Raw genomic sequence first — 17,130 nt, forward strand, 5'->3', positions numbered from 1 at the left:
AAATCCAGTGTTCTATAACATATTCAAAAGTCATGCAACCATGTTGTTCAGTTGCTCAGTCGTGTCCAACTCTTTGTTTCCCCATGGACTATACAGTCCTTGGAATTCTCCAGGCCAGAATACTGGAGTGTGTAGCCTTTCCCTTCTCCAGGGGATCTTCCCAATCCAGGGATCAAACACAGGTCTCCCTCATTACAGGTGGACTTTTTACCAGCTGAGCCACAAGGGAAGCCCACTATCTCCCAGAGTTTGCTCAAACTCAAGTCCACTGAGTTGATAATGCCATCCAAACATGTGCAACCATATGCAACCATGTGCAACCATGACCAATACCTAATTTCAGAACATTTTCATCATCCCCAAAAGAAACTCTGCACCCTTCAGCAGTCACTCCCCACTCTTCCTCCCTAGCCATCAGCAACCACTCATCTACTTTCTATTGCCATACGTTTGTCTGTTCTGGACATTTCAGATACATGGAATCATTCAATATGTGGTCTTCTGTGTCTGGCTTCTTTCATTTAACAGGCTCATTTTCAGTGTTCATTATGTTGTATCATATATTAAAACTTTACTCACATTTCTAAATCCCCAGAGACTCTTCCTGTTGCTTCTTTCCTGACAGTTACGGGCATGGGAGGATGGGGCCCACAGTCAGAGCAACATAAAAGAGCACTCATGCTGATAGAGCCCAGAGAGAAGAGCTGACCCCTCAGCAGCATCACCAACATTCCCCTTCTTTAAGTAAAAGATACAATATGACAAGGAATGTCAGATCTACCAGCAGTTAACTAGACAGGCCTGTATAGAGCACATAACACAGCCCCTGAATACTCTACAGATGACCACACAGCCAAACCTGCCACTTAAACAAAGGCAAGGCCCAGCAACATCCAGGAAGAGTGATGCTCTTGACCCCTTCCATCCACAGACTTAACTTGTAGACTCAAAGTGCAACCTGTGAGTTCATCACCTCAACTGTCTTTTGCTCAGATCAAAGCCTTCCAGCTTCTAAAGCATTTCTTGGGGAAGACTGCCTGTGTTTAATCTAGGACAAATATTACTTGCAAACCTCCTGACTTCCATGTGCATCTCCAAGTCAAGCTGATGATCTGACTTCCTGGTGGCTTGAGCCAGCAGCTTACTAATGGTCTGTCCAGCTGGGCATAACCTCAATGTTCTTACTGATAGTCTTCCCATCTTCTTCTCCTTTTTAGTACAAGGTGGACAAGGAAATATCATTGTCTGTTTGCAGAGGAAGAAATGGACGCCCAATAAGGGCAAGAGACCAATACTTACTAGCAAAAGGTGACAGAACTGAAATGAGGAGTACTCTCTCCTACCCCATTGCTTTGGATGTACCAGATGGATACACAAGAGGTTGTCAACCAAACACTCCTTCCAGGTAGGAAGTAAGAGAAAAATGAGAGTTCATTCTTCACTGTCCAGATTTGAGGGCACATCTTTAAACTGATGGTTCAGATGGTAAAGAATTCACTGCAATGAAGGAGACCCAGATTCGATCTTGGGTTGGGGAAGAGCCCCTGGAAAAAGGAATAGAAACCCACTCCAGTATTCTTGGCTGGAAAATTCCATGGACAGAGAAGCCTGGCTGGCTACAGTCCATGGGGTCGCAAAGATTCGGACACAACTGAGCGACTAACACACACATTTAAACCCAAGTTGTACACTTTCTGCCATCACCCTGCCCTTCTCCTATAATCAGGTGCACGAACCAGGACATGACTTGCATAAATAGCAAAACATCTCAATGTCTCTCCCCAACCCCCAATTCTCCCACACAACCCAAAGTCAACTATAAACAAAAGAAACAGGGCCAATGGACTTGTATTCAATTTATATGAGAGGGTCCAAAGGAAAGCAGGCTTTCTGCCTAGTCAGCTGCAGAGAAGGCGGAAACAGAAGCAACCCCCAGCCCACGCCCACTTCCCCACCTCCCACCTACCCAACCACGTCCACCTCCGCCACCGCACTCCCCTCCCGAGCCGCCACTCAGCCTCACTGCTTACCCTCCCTTCAAACTTGGCGGTGGCTCCTTCCTTGATGCAGAGGTTCCGAGGGGGCAAAGTGAAAGCAGGGGCCTCAGTCAGGGGCATGGAGCTGACTCTCGAGTGATCCACAGTGAGGGAGGTTTTGGAAACGTGTGTCTGGGCGGCCAGCTTCACATCCCCCATGGTCTGCAAACAGGAAGGAAGATCCGGTCAGACAAAGTACAGCCCGTCCTCCCTATAGGCGGCCGGCGTGCCCAGGGTGCTGGTTGGGTTTTACAGGGAGACTCACTAGGTCAGGGTCCACCTGGAGCTCCTCTCTAGGAACCAGAGGCTCTGTATTCTCAACTCGTGAAGCTGTTAAGAGAGGCCCAGCCCACCCCAGGCAGCAGCTCCCAGGGCCATGTCCTGGGTTCCCCCAAATCCCATGGAGAACTTTCAGGAGAAGGGCAGCTGATGCAGGAACAGAAAAACCAGATGATTCTCAGTGTTCTTACAATGGGTATCTAAAATCAGTGCCTAATAGTATTCAACCTTCAGAATCAGGATCTGCGTTAGGCGCTCTTGGTAGGAAGTAAAAGCTTCTTTTGCCTGAACTGTAAGGGCTCTTAGGCTAAGGAAAAATGGGATCCATACGCCCAGGAAGGAGAGAGTTTGAGGTTAATATGGCAAGGAATCTGGGTGAGGTGAGGCCAGAGTGTGGGGCTGAAAGCAGGGAAGGAAGCAAGGCTGGGGAGGATATCCCATTTCTGTGGACTGGACTGCGAAAAAGCCTCAAAGGCCACAGGACATCAGAGAAGGGAGCATTTTAACGTTATCCAGGCTCACTCCTCCACTTACTAAGTGAAGCCCAGAGGAGGTAGGTCACTCACCCAAAGAGACAAAGCACAATGGTGGCATCACTGACAAGAAAACCTGGTCCAGGGCCTCGTTGTCTATGGGGGCTGGTAGGTCGGTTGGAACAAAGGGACTTCCTTCAGGTTAGTTCTAGAAATGGAATCATTAACAGGTGTGAACCAGTTTTTGGTTGCAAATTCAGAAATGGACTCTGGCTCTCATAAAAGTAGATGGGATATGTTGGAAAGACAGGGAGTGGGAAAGCTGTCGAAGTCCACAGGAAAGGCTGGAGAAGCAGGCTGGGAAAACAGGCAGCAGTGGAGAGAAACCAGGTCGTCAGAACCCAGCCAAGGTTACTGGACACCTTTTGCCACACCTGGGAATGTGTCCCATATATCCTTGTTCCAGATTCTAAACCAGGTGGGCGCCTCACCAGGATGGGATGGTTCCACTCCAGGGACCCACACCAGGGACCGTGTATCCATTCTTACTCAGCATGGAATCCACAGTACCTGATCTATCGGAGGCCTGCAATTTAACAAATACCTGGTAAACTAAAGAGTATTTCTAGTTTTTATTTTCTGTTCACTTTCTTGGGATCTTTAGTCACAAGCTTAAGTCCCGTGCCAAATGGGATAAGCTGACAGAGATGAACAGTAGTGTCTGGGCATATAATTAGTTTGTTTAAATTTAATAACATCTAACAAAAATAAAAGAGAGATGTATTTTGAAGTACAAATTAAAATAACATAGACCTAGGTTTGTTTGTAACGGGGCACATCCCCTGCTTGACAAACCTAGCTTTCTCTTTCACTGATGAGATATCAGCTTTGCAAACAAAATCCTTTCAAAATGATAAGACTCACAGGTTCACTGCAGTAACAAGAAAAACCAAATTTATGTAGCATTTACTATATATCAGGAACTATTCTAAGCACTTTATAAACAATAGTTCATTTCTCCTTACAACACTAGGAGATAGATAATCTCATCATCCCCATTTTATAGATGAGAAATGGAGGCTCAGTGAGATTAAGAAATTTGCTTAGGGCCAGGTGGCACTAGTGGTAAAGAACCTGCCTGTCAGTGCAGGAGACGCAGGAGATGTGGTTTCAATCTCTGGGTTGAGAAGATCCCCTGGAGTAGGAAATGGCAACTCACTCCAGTATGCTTGCATGGAGAATCCCATGGACAGAGAAGCCTAGAGGGCTATATAGTCCATGGGGTCACAAAGAGTTAGACACGACTGAAGCAACTTAGCATGCACCCATGGCATTTAGCAGGGGGCAGAATTGGCATTTGATCCCAGGTGTGTGGCACTTACTCTTAACCACTGGGCCCTCTTGCCTCCGGTAAGCAGTCAGAGTTGGCTGGTGGGAAGGGTGTTTGAGGTTGAGGTAATAAGGGAGAAAGCGGAGATCTCTGACCACACACATATAGACCTGAGACTTTCTGTCATCGCATACCATCGACAACATTAAAAGGGGAATGATGGTCTGGGACACAATGTTTTCAAGGAGGATAAAGGACTGGGACGTCCCTGGTAGTCCAGGGGTTAAGAATCTACCTTGCAATGCAGGGGAGATGGGTTCCATCCCTGATTGGGGAACTAAGATCCCACATACTGCAGAGCAGCCGAGCCAGTGCACCACCACTGCCGAGCCCATGTGTCACAGCTACTGAAGCCCACGTGCTCTGGGGTTCCTGTGCTGCAACTACTGAGCCCGCTCCCCGCAACCAGAGAGTCTGTGGCGTCACATAAAAGGTCCTGAATGATGCAACCAAGACCCCATGTGCTGCCACTAAGACCCAACACAGTCAGATAAACAAGTGACAAAGCACCCCAGGACTTAAAAATAAACAAACAAACAAAAAAGAATGAAGGACTAGGACACTCTATATACAAGAAAACAGCTGACATGATGAGCAAGCTATCACTTGGACAGTTCACAGAAGATAAATGACCACAACACAAATGGATGCTGTCTAGCCTCAATCAGAATCCAAGAGTGCAAATTAAGAAGTCGTTTTTAAAAAATAACCAAACTAACATTTAAAAAGAAAGATAACAAATACTAGTGAGACTCTGGATACCACTCAGGTCCTTTGGAGGAGTATAAACGGATGCAATCTTTCTAGAAAGCAATTTGGAAAAAAGATTCTGAAAAAAATAGTCCATTTCTTTCCCCAATAATCCTACATTCAGAAATGTTTTTTTGAGAACAAATCGGAGATATAGTTCTAAATTTACATAAAAGAATGTTTACCACATTATTTATAGGAAAATACATAGAAAAATAATCTAGTTAAACAGAAATAGAAAGAAAAAAACAGTTAAATATCCAACAGTGAGAATTGGTTAACTATATCAGGCATTTATATGAGTATATATTTACAAGGAAAATAATAATAGGAATTGATTGACATAGAAATTTTAAACCAAAAATAAGTTTCATAATGGAAAATTTCAAATGGGAAAATAGAAAGAATGATAAAAAGTGAGTACCTTGAATACCTATTGCTGGATTCAACAATTAATATTTTGCCATATTTATATCATTGTGTTTGTGTATGTGTTTGCAGAACCATTTCCAAGTAATCATGATATAATTTTAACAGCAAGAATCAGGATATAGTCATTCACTCATTTAAAATATATTTATTAAATATATACTGTGTAACAAGGGATACTGCTACTGCTAAGTCACTTCAGTCGTGTCTGACTCTGTGCGACCCCATCCCTGGGATTCTCCAGGCAAGAACACCGGAGTGGGTTGCCATTTCCTTCTCCAGTGCACAAAAGTGAAAAGTGAAAGTGAAGTCGCTCAGTCGTGTCCGACTCTTTGCGACCCCATGGACTGCAGCCTACCAGGCTCCTCTGTCCATGGCATTTTCCAGGCAAGAGTACTGGAGTGGGGTGCCATTGCCCCAGTGCACAATTACATGTGTGTATGATGAGTGGGATAACATAGGGGTAGAGAAGGACTGGGGTCCTTACATCCTGTAGGGCCTGCCAGGACAATACCCTAGAGGGGTCCCTTCTCCGTCTACCGTCCTCTACTGCCTCTGAAGTGAGGGGACAGACACACTCTGTGCTGCCAGCAGCAGTGGTGATCAGGTCGAGTAAGGGCAGGTATCACAAGGGTCCTACCCAGCCACAAATCCAGGGCACTGACACTTTTCAGCTGTGGCCTGAGCAAGGCACTTCAACTCTCCTGGCCTCAGTTTCCCTTTTGGTAAAATGGGAATGATAATAACTTTGCAAGGTTGAGGGGAGGATTTGAATGAGAGTGTATATAAAACACTCAGGGCAGCATAAGAGGCACTTAGTAAATGCTAGCTGTCAACATCATCATCCAGCTCCCAAAGGGAAAGCAAGTCTCCCAGCCTGTAGGACAGATACTTTCCACCAAGGACGGCAAGCCCAGGTCAGCCTGATTATCCTCAGAGCAAGGGTATCTGCACGCGGTTATTGTATAACAGCAGTGGGAAGCAGATGGCAGACCATGAGAAGGTGGGTAGAAGGGACTGGGGGCCCTGGCAGCCCCTGCATACTGTTCTATCTGTCCCAGCAGTGAAGAGGCAGGGTGCGTGCACCCAGCATCGTGCTGGGCCCTAATCTCACTCAATCCCTGGTCCTACAAGGCAGTTCTGATTATTCTCCTTTCACAAACGAGAACACCAGGGCTCAGAAAGTCAACTCCATGTAATCCAAGGTCACAGAGCTAAGAAGTGGAAACCAAACTGAATTCTGATCACAGCCATACCCTGTGGGCTTCCTGGAGGGCCCCAGACTCAGAGGAGGCATTTCCTGCTTTCCCCAGTAATGGGACATGCGATAGGCAGAGGCTTGGGAACTGCACAAAGGAAGGGGGAGGGGGAGTGTTACACTCCCTTCTGCTCTCAGTTCTGGCTTTGGAAGAAACAAGACTCTTCCTCTCTGCTTTCAAGGGAGCTGGAAACTAAGAGTAGTGACATCAGGCTCAGAATCCTCTCTATTAATCCTCTTGATTCTGACCTTCTGAGATCTCTTGAAGGTCTTGGATGCTATCAAACAAAAGGAACATGCTCAGCCTCAAACACAGAAGACAGAATTCATCCATCCCTGGCCAGGTGGGAAAGTCTGGCTTCAGGTTAGAACAGGCAAGTCAGTGCAGCAAGTGCACTGTGAGGGGTGAGGGTGGGTGAGCAGGCTGGTTATTAACCAGAGCCCACTCCCAAGCTGGTCAGGTATACCAAGCAGCTCTGCTCAGCCTATTGCTCCACCCACTGCCATCAGCCACATAAACAGATCCTGTCCATACTGCCAGTGAATGATTACTGACATATTTGGAATGCTCAATCAGAATAATAATAATACTAACAATAATAATACAAAACATCCTTGTTCCCTTCTAATCCCTTATTCAGCCTAGGGACCACATTCCAGTCAAGAGCACCAGCAGGGCTGGGTGGTTTCTGCAATAATTTCTCTACCGGCAGAGCAGGGCTCAGTGGCTAGAATTGAATACACCTAGCTAGGGGGTTCCATGCAACACCAGTTAAATACAGATCAAAAGAATAGAAGTAAGAAGAGAAAAAAAACAAAGAGGGGATCAGAAGAGCAGCGGTCTGAGAGCTGGAAGCCACACCCTGTCACACACACGCAAGGCGTGGGCCAAAGCTCACCTCCAAATAGGGTTTTCATAAGTAGCAGAGTTTGTTTATCATTCAAAGCAGCACTAAATTAATTTGACTTTAATTCGATCAAAAGCACTTCAAATTGTCTCTTGAACCCAGAAAGGAAGACGTTCAACTATGGAATGATGGCCAAAAGAGGGCAAAAAGACTGAGGCACAAAGACTCAGAGAAAAGTTTTAAATCAAGAATCATGTTATACAGCAGAAGTTTAGAGAAACCAGCTGCCCCCTTCCCCATCCAAAGTGCACACATTTCAAATGATCATTGTCCTTAAGCACCTGATCCGGCAGCAAGGCATCTGGAAATACCATACCTTCCCCACAGGGAAGGGCTCCCAGCGGGCTCTGTACTGGCAGCCTGGCAGTCGGCTATGAACCCACGGAGCCACGGGCACACAGCAGACACAGCAAACCACCCAGGTGCAAATGCCCCCAGCAATGACAGCTCCCTCTCTCCACCTTAATCCTGTCTTTTCAGAGCCCTCAAATCCCGACAAATGCCCTAATCGCTCTTAATCCTGGAACGAGCTGCTTCTCGGCTGTGGGCTGAGCCTGCTGACTTGCCGTGACCCACAGGAGCAGGCAGTGGGACAGGGCCACACGCCAGAGGATGGACGCGCCTTACCGTGGCCTCTCCCTGGGCAGCTCTCCCATGAGTTGGGACGCGTGGGTGGCCACTTCACCACTGTACCGCTGAGATGCGTGTCCAAGGTCTGTCTGAGAAGGAGGACAGTGAGGGAGAGCCAGGGCTGCCGCAGAGCCCAGGGCCAGGCTGAAAAGTTAAGGGGCGTTTGGCTGACTGCTCGCAGATGTTGCAACTTGCCTTGTACCGGGCAGCCAATTTCACTCGGTCAGAGAGATCTGTTCTTTCAATCCGCCCAGCTGGGGTGACCTTTGAAACCCCTGGCTGCCAGCTGCAGAGGCTCTGAGTGGAGTCCTGGGGAAACCAAGAGTCGAAGCTCACAGGTTTTGACTTGTTCAGAGCTGCACGTTCCACTCCAAGTGTGGAGCAAACGGAGGACGCTGTCAAGCCAAGAGCTGAATCCTTGGCAGGGCTGGGCCCACCCCCAACTCCACATCTGGCCTGGAACACAACCCAGCTCTAGACACATCTGGCCTAGGATTACCACCCAGGACTGGTGGGACCCTTGCCTCCTGAGACCCAGCTCCCTCCTCCTTGAATTGAAGAAGCCTGGTTTATGATCCCTGGAGTGGGAGCAAGCCCAGAGAGCAGATGGACAGGGGACTCCTGTGTCGCAATCATCTTAAAGAATCTGGGCTGAGATTTGAACCACACTCCACAGATTGTGTTCATGTTGAGAAGAAGATCTAGCAGTGCTGGTCCTGGAGAGCCTCAGAATTGGTCCCTGGTGCATACTTCTAAAGCATGGTAACAAGGTGATGTCCAGACCAGTCCCCCTCCTCTGGAGGAGAGAATGTATTTCCATAGTTCCAAAGGACTCTCTCATGCTATACAACTCACACCTTGGGACAGACTGCAGATGTCCAAATCAGAAATGAGGATTTGGAATTAGAGGAACCTGGCGTGCTACAGTCATTGGGATCACACAGAGTCGGACATGACTGAAACAACTTAGCAAGCACACAAGCTGTTCTACTGGCTCATGTCTGATTCCTGAGTAACTGGTCTTCTCCTAACACCTAGCTGACTCCTTAGCCTCTAGCTCAGCAGTTCTCAAACATTTTGGTCTCAAGGTCCTTCATGCTCCTTAAATTATTGAAGATCCCAAAGAACTTATGTGCTGCTATCAATAGTAACTGTATTACATATTTACTGTATTAATTAAAACTAAAGAAATACTAATTCATTCAAAAACATTAATAATGATCTCATTATATTAACATAGACAAGAATTTTTAAAGAAAAATATATTTTCCAAAATAAAACCAAGAATAAGTTTAGTAAGAAGAGTTGCTCATTTTTGCAAATTCCTTTAATTTGTATTTAATTTCTATTTCTTTAATAGAAGACAGGTTTTCATGTCTGCTTCTGTATCCAGCTAGTTATAACATCACACTCTTTGCAGCCACTGGAAAATGTCACTTGAGACATAAGGAGAGTGAAAAAAGCAAATGACAAAAAAAAAAAAAAAAGACACACACACACACAAAAAGCAAATGACATTGTATTATAAAAAACCATTTGGGCCTCCTGGGCCCATGAAAGAACCTCATGGGCCCCCAAAGTCTGCAGGGCCCACTTTGAGAACTGTTGCTGTAGCCTCTCCCCTGTACACCCCACCTCCCCGTCACCATCTCCTCTTCTGTCCTCTGAAAAGCACACAAGTGAAAAGGGAAAAGAGGTTTTAGCAGTATTGGTGTGTGACTTTGAGGGCAGATGGGAAAGAAGGTGAATCAATACCTAATTTTATTCCATCTTTTTTTCCCAAGGAGAAAGGCTAAACACATGTGGACCAGAGAGATTTGAAGACAGAGACAGATGAGGGTAACACCTTCAAGTCAACTGAATTCTTGGTCAAGACTGAATATGCACCCCAGACTCTGGAAGACCTTAGACCTTGCACATGCCAGTTATTCAAGTATTTTATGGATAATAAAGGAAGAAATTGAATTAAAAAAAAAAAAAAAAACTTGCTATTCACCACTGAGGAACAGAGGTGAATCAACATCTAGGTCTCCTAGACAGAGGTCTCTTGGAAGGCAACAGGGCTGGAAAGTTATTTTGAACTGGACAGAACCAAGGATGGTAATTTGGGCAAAATCGTGGAAAGTGTATCTATCACTCACATCATAGTTGGCCCCTATGTAGCCATGTGGTTCTTTGATGAACATCCGTCTTCCCCACTGGAACACAAGCTCCTGCAATGGGTCATGGGTTCTGTGTATTTCATTCACAATTGTATCCCTAACGCCTAGAATACAGATGAGCACACAATAAGCTCTCAACAAGTGCTTGTGAAATACATGAATAAATTGAAAGTTGGGCTAAAAAAAAAAGCACTTAAAAACCATCACTTCCAAACTAAGGCACTACTTAATTTTGTTGTGGAGCGAACATGTGAATGTGAGAGAAAGGATGTAGGGAAAGGAGTGGGTGAACAGGCCACAACAATTAAAAAAAAAAAAAATCTATCCCCTGCGGCCTACTGGCATTTGGTTCCAGACACACAGGTGCCAGTCCTGGCTTTAGTCCTGGCATGGAAGTCATACATCCTTTCTCCGCTTAGCTTCTCAGGCTTGCTGGCTGTGAAGTGAGCACAATTCACCAAGCCCTGGGTACACTCTCTGGGCTTCCTGCTGGCATCCTTGAAAGACTCTGATGGGTTCCTGGGTTCCTAAGGGAAATCAGGCAAAGCCAGCCCACTCCTCCCCCAGCTCCACCACAATTGAGCTCTTCTCTGAACCCACTGACAGCCCCTCCCTCCCCAAGAATGTCCTGGACCTTTCTTCTTGAAAGACACAATAAAGGAGGGCTGGCTTCTGCAGGCAGAGGAGCTGCTCTCACCAGCCCAGCCACATAAGCAGAGCAGCAGACCAAGGGCATGAGGAGGGTATCCACTCAGCAACTCTATCCTGAGTGCCCACGTCTTTGGCAGAATGTTATTTTTTAATTTTCTTAAAAGGGGATCAAACCAAATAAACACAGCCAACTGAGTGCACAGTGTGAACGAGTGAGGTCTGGTTTCCTGGAGCTGCTCTCTTTCTGTTGGGATTCTTGCTTAATTTGAGATTTAATGAGACCAGCTGAGAGAAGCTTTCTGCAGTAAAAGTCACATGCAAAAAGAAATCAAAGCCTGAGCCAGAGCCCCTGACTATAATTAAATTAGCAATATGTGCATTCCTATCACAGTCTAGCAACATCCTAAAGTTCACTCAGCTCATTACCAGTATCATCCCTGCAGAAGTCAGTTTGGGGTCACAGGCTAGTTTATTCAACCATCCCCTTCTCAAAGACCTAGCCTCCCCACTCCATCCTGCTAAGCCCCACTCATGTGCCTGTGAGATGAGCACTGTGAGGACTCAGGCAGCAGGAATGCAGGAAATCCACCTGGGGAGGAGGAACAGCGCTCATGCTCCCACCCACAGGGTGCCCCTTAGCGGGGACCAGACTGCATTCTCCACTGTGAAACTGTGTGGCCTGAGGAAAGGGACAACCTCAGTCTTCGTTTACTCATCTGTAAAATGGAGCTACTACTAATACTCTCATACCTGCAGGATTGCTATGAGGGTCAAACATGCATATAAGAACAGCCTGGCCCAGTCTCTGGCACGTGATAAGTGCTCAGTCCATAGAGGCGGCTATTGTTAATGGCAGTGTTGTTGTTGTTTTAAGATTTATGACAGAACTCAGAGGATAGAAGCAGCGTTGGCCAAGGAGGGGGCCAGTTCAGGAGAAATCGGCAGGCAGCATCTGACAGTTAAATAGCTCAGGAGAATCAGAGGTTCTGGTGCTCACTGTGGATGCACCCTAATCAGCAGTGTGACCTTAAGAAACTCACTTCCCGTCTCTGGTTCTTCTCTCTCGCTCTGACCTGAAGGGCGTCTAGTGCACCTGTCCTAGTGTACTGGTGTCTCTAGGACTGTTGCAGGCTCTTCTAGGACACCTGGGCAGGTAGGAAAGGTTCCAGTAGGGGGACACAAGCCCAGAGCAGAAAAAGATGTTTCAGGGCACCAAGAGGAGAAAGGAGAGGCTACTGTTCCAGGCCCGCCACACAGGGCTTCACAGGTTGGCAGTTGAATTAGACAGGGGCTTCCCTGATGGCTCAGCTGGTAAAGAATCTGCCTGCAGTGCAGGAGACCTGGGTTTTGGTCCCTGGGTTGGGAAGATCCCCTGGAAAAGGGAACGGCAACCCACTCCAGTATTCTGGCCTGGAGAATTCCATGGACTGACTGTATAGTCCATGGGATGGCAAGAGTCAGACACGACTGAGCTACTTTCACCTTCACCTGGTCCTCAGGGCACACCTGTGGGACATGGGCACAGACCATGAAGACCCTGAAGACTTGACCCATGTTAGGAATGAATGTGTATGCACTTAGCTTATCAGCCTCTGGCCCCTCCCAGGTCCAGCTTCTGATTCTATGACATCTGTCCAGATGTCAAAAGGGCTGAAAGAGCTAAAGGGAAATCCCAAGGAAAAAAAGGAATCTATTTAATGAGCACTTACTAAGTGTCAGGAGTAGAATAAGTACTTACAGTGCCTTCCCTTAGCAGAACAGCAAATATTAACAGCAAAATTAATGAAACAGTGTCTTCCAAGGAGAGGGGGAGTGGGAAGCACTGTCGACAGGAGGGGCTGCAGAGATGTGGTCGCTGATAAGAACCAGGGCTGAGTCTGAAAACTGTCTCTAGCCACAAGTGTCCATAGCTCCTACAGAACCTCCTGAGGCCTGAGCAGTTGCAGCACCCCACTGGCTTGAGCACATCCCCGGTTCTCCCAAGCTTCCCTTATTGAGCGGCATGGGGATTCTTCTTTTGCAAACCCTGACACAGCGCAAGAAAATGAGACAAGCTGACCTGCTTCACCAACTCCTATAGGCTCTGGATTTGATATTCGAATTTGCAATTGCTTTCTAATTTTTTTCTAATTGTTTTCTAATTACTCCCACAGACAAAACCTGCTTCTGGCTTTAGCCACTGGCCCACCCAGCCAACAGTGTTATGGATTTCTAGTTTCCCTCCCACTCTTGGTTAGCACTGAGTCAGGGGGCAGGTGCATACAGAAAGGGAAGTAGGAAGGAGCCAAGACTGGTTGTCTCCAACATGCTAGAGAAGGGAGGGTGCTATATCCAGGTGGGGTTTTCCAATGATCAGTTCCTACTCTAAGGTCAAGCCCAGAACCGTATCAAGAACACTGCTGGGGTAATCTCTAGTCCTGGGACACTAGGAACAAGAAAGTGACGATCTAAGAATGAGCTAGTTGGTAATGCCAGCCAGTGGACTTGAGTGAGCCATCTCATCACAAGCTGTATAGTCAGACATACTGCACTTGAACCTACTTCTGGCACTTAATAGTTGGATCACTATGGGTGATTTACTTAATCTCTCTAAACTTCAATTTTCCCATCTGTATATCTGTTTTGTGGGGCTCTGTGGAGATTAGAGGGAAGGTCAAGTATCTAACACAAAGTAGATACTTAGAATACCCAACACAATGTAAACAGCCATTTCTAACCATGCCTGGCACACAGTGAGCACTCAGCAAATGGTAGCTTTCTGGTAAGTCACCTCTGAGGAGCAATGAGAGGATTCACTTATCACTTAAACATTCAAGCTCATTGAAATATTGCTGCAAACATCACCTTATCTATCACAGAGAGTAATTTACTAATTCACACTCTTACACTGATGTCTTTTTATCAGTTATGTGTCATTGGCTAGACAAGATGCATTGCTCTTATTCCAATTCCTGCTTCCTTTTACCACAGTGGAATGCGGTTGGATCACAAAAGGTGAGGATTGGTAGGGAATCATCTAGGCCAATCCTCTTACTTTACAAATGAGGAAACAGGCCCAGGATACAAAATAGACCTATGTATCCTCAAAGACAGGGGGTCAGAGATCTCTGAAATTTTCAAGGCAGAGAGAATGAACCATGACCATCTAAACAAGTGAGTCCTGTGGTAGACAGCTGAGCTGGGCAGGGGAGATGGTTGAGCATGTCTCAGAGCAAGGAAACTGACCTGGCAAACGGATGGGTCAAGAGAGGTTCTGAAGGATATAGTCATTAAACTGAGAGTAGATTGCGGAGGGCCTAGAAAGTAGTAATTAGATAATGCTACCAAAAGACTTTCAATTTACAATAAACTTCCACATACTGACAACTTATGAGATGCTTTCCCAATCAAGATCTCATTTGAATTTCACAACATACTGAGATACATTACGATCCCATTTTATTGATGGAAAATCTGAGGCTCAAAGACCAAGTGACTTGCAAAGTTACATAGCTAATAAGGCAGAACTAGAGTCCAGTCCTCCTGACTCCAAATCCTGGCTCAATTCAACAATATCTTCCAGGAGAATTTAGCAAGATATTTTCGATCTTATCATAATAAATACCATGCCCAACAGGAAATTTTCAGTATAGCACCTGTGTTGATATTCCTTTAGATTTAATTGGAATGATATCTGACGGGTACAAGTTTGACTAATGTAGTCAGGCCCTTGCCCAGGGAAAGCCCCTTATTATTTGTCCCAAACAAAAGGATGGCTTCTTTTCAACCCCTCATGCCTGAGGGAGAAACCGTGCTTACTGAATAATCTTCAGCTAGTTTATGAAGGACCCACGCCAATATCAGTAGGTACATCTCGCCCCATGCACAGAGATGCTCTCTCTTCCCATTCACAGGCCAGACATCTCTGTGTTCTCCCCCAGAGCATGCAGCTCTTCTCCAGACTCCCCTCAATTCTCCTGCCACTGGCTAGGCACAGCCCCAGACGTTGGCCTTGGCTGTTGCATCGGAACTGCCCAGAGGACACCTTGGCAGTGTGACAAGCTCTGTGCTTCCACATGGAGTTCACCCCTTGCCCTCACCTGCCCTCCTGTGACAGGAGGTCCTGTATCCAGGATCCCCCAGCTCTGGATGAGAAACAATGGTTTATTGTTTCCTGGAGTTTACCTGGGGTGGTGGAGAGCTGCCAACCCAACTCAGCCACTTATCAGCCCAAGGACGGAAAGTCAGGCTCAGACACAGCCCTGCTCCTCCTTCAGGATTCTTCAGTCTTCACTCTGAGGGGCTGCGTCATCTTCCCTCCTCCACCAGCGCTCCCCCCACCCCACCCCAGCACCGTGCAGTCTCACGAGGGGCAGGGGCACAGGCGAGCCTACCCCGCAAGGTCCCTTCAGGATTCTTGGGTACCAATTTCAGGTCCTTTGTGGAGGAGACTCACTCACCCTGGGAACCTGGAATGTTAGGGCTGGAAAGGACCTTCAAAATCATGCTCTCATACCCCTTTCCTCAGAGTGGAGCAACTTGTCCTTGTGCATAAATTATACTCAAAGATTTGGCAGAAGCATTTTTATATGAGAACCAATGCATTCACATTGTTGTACCAAATGACAACTATAAGTTGATTTTACAAGTCATCCTAAGACTTCAAAGAAATGTGATTGCTTTTTGCAAGCTGCTTCAGGCTACATTCCCAGCCCCTACCCTTAGAATACTATTTCTTTTTCCACTTCCCTTGAGGATGGTAGAGTCAGAGAAGCACTGGTTCCACCCAACCCCAGTATCACAGTAAGGAAACCTCAGATTCAGCCAAATGAAGTGCTCATGAACCACAATGTCTACAATCGAAATAATCCATTTACTGAATGCTTACTAGGAGGTAGGCACTGTACTGAGAGTTTTGCCTAAGTTAACTTTCATTTTCAAAGCAACTCTATAAGAGTTATGAATATCACCTCTTATAGACTCGGAAGTTGAGCAATCTATCCGAAGTCGCAAAGCTACCAATGACAGCTACTTTTTATCAGCTGAATTTGAACCCAGGCCTCTGACTCCAAGGTTCAGAGCCAGGTGACAATGTCATACTGTTAGTGATGCCATGGGGAGGAGCTGGGAGTGGGTCAGAGTCCAGGGTGCTGGTATGTTGTCCTAGATTACACAGAGCATCAGAACACAAGGGGGCCTTAGCTTACCCTCAGACTATCAGTAAGAAAACTGGAGGCTCACACAGAAGCATCTAACTTAAGAGCGGAGCTACTGAATTTCAGGGGCAGGATCTGCTGACAGAGGGCCCAGGGGGAATATCCCAACCTTTCTGGGGTTAGAAGACCTCTAACATCACTCCTGGATGTACCAGTTATAACCTGATACACACATCCTGTCAGCCTTTGTGAGCCTGAGCACCTCGGGGGCTTCACTCCCTTTGGTCTGCAGACAGCAGCTCAGACAAGCTACCCTTAACCTCTTGCCAGGGGGCTGGATGAGGCATGCTCAGGGAACTTGACAATTACCAGTCGCTTCTGGTTCTGAATTGATCAACCAGGCTGCTAGTCATTAGCTAAACCCTGTATGCCAGGATGCATAATGTATACACAGTAGCCAGAAGCCACAGCCACAAGCACGCACACCCGCCTCAGTAAGGAAATTCCAGAAGTTCATTCATTCCTGCGGTTCATTCCATCTATAAGAACCTTCTTCCAGATCCCAGCTTCTTAGGCCCCTGATGTTTGTCTCAAAAGCCTACTCCACAGCTAGAGAAAACATGCTGAAAAGACGTGACTCCTCTGTGACTACTTAGAATATTTACATTACCAGTGGTGTCCATACAGAGCCAAGCAAGCCAGGTTTATCAACACTGCTCCCTGCAGAGCAGGAGGGGCCCCGGCTGAGAGGTCAGAACGCACAGTATGTCTGCACAGCCATCACTGTGTGTTTGCCCAGCTCCATCCCAGACCCCATGGGGATTCGTGCCTTCAGAGGACAGAATCAAAGCATCAGGGGGTGAGAAACAGGAGCTAGAGAAAGCTGAGACTCGGGGAGCACCTTTGGAGGGTCAGCACTCCTCACTTTGGCCCTGAGGGCCCTGGACATCAGGATCCCTCAGCCTGCTGGGGAAGAGCCCTCAAGAGAATTAATAGGTGAAGGTGGCTTACCTATGGCCGCCTGCCTGC

General features: G+C 46.7%; 1 protein-coding gene across 4 annotated transcripts in view; it reads right to left on the reverse strand.

The window, feature by feature from the left end:
- MYLK (myosin light chain kinase) overlaps positions 1-17,130 on the reverse strand; it is a 285,327-nt gene that overhangs the window by 181,947 nt on the left and 86,250 nt on the right. For all 4 annotated transcript variants that reach the window (XM_043473161.1, XM_043473160.1, XM_043473157.1 and 1 more), the window contains one exon: positions 2,031-2,198. In XM_043473161.1, coding sequence (XP_043329096.1) covers positions 2,031-2,195 — 165 coding nt within the window. In that variant the 5' untranslated portion in view covers positions 2,196-2,198. The remainder of the gene's footprint in view (positions 1-2,030; positions 2,199-17,130) is intronic.

Source organism: Cervus canadensis, chromosome 7 (genome assembly GCF_019320065.1).
Source record: "Cervus canadensis isolate Bull #8, Minnesota chromosome 7, ASM1932006v1, whole genome shotgun sequence".
Lineage (NCBI taxonomy): Eukaryota > Metazoa > Chordata > Mammalia > Artiodactyla > Cervidae > Cervus > Cervus canadensis.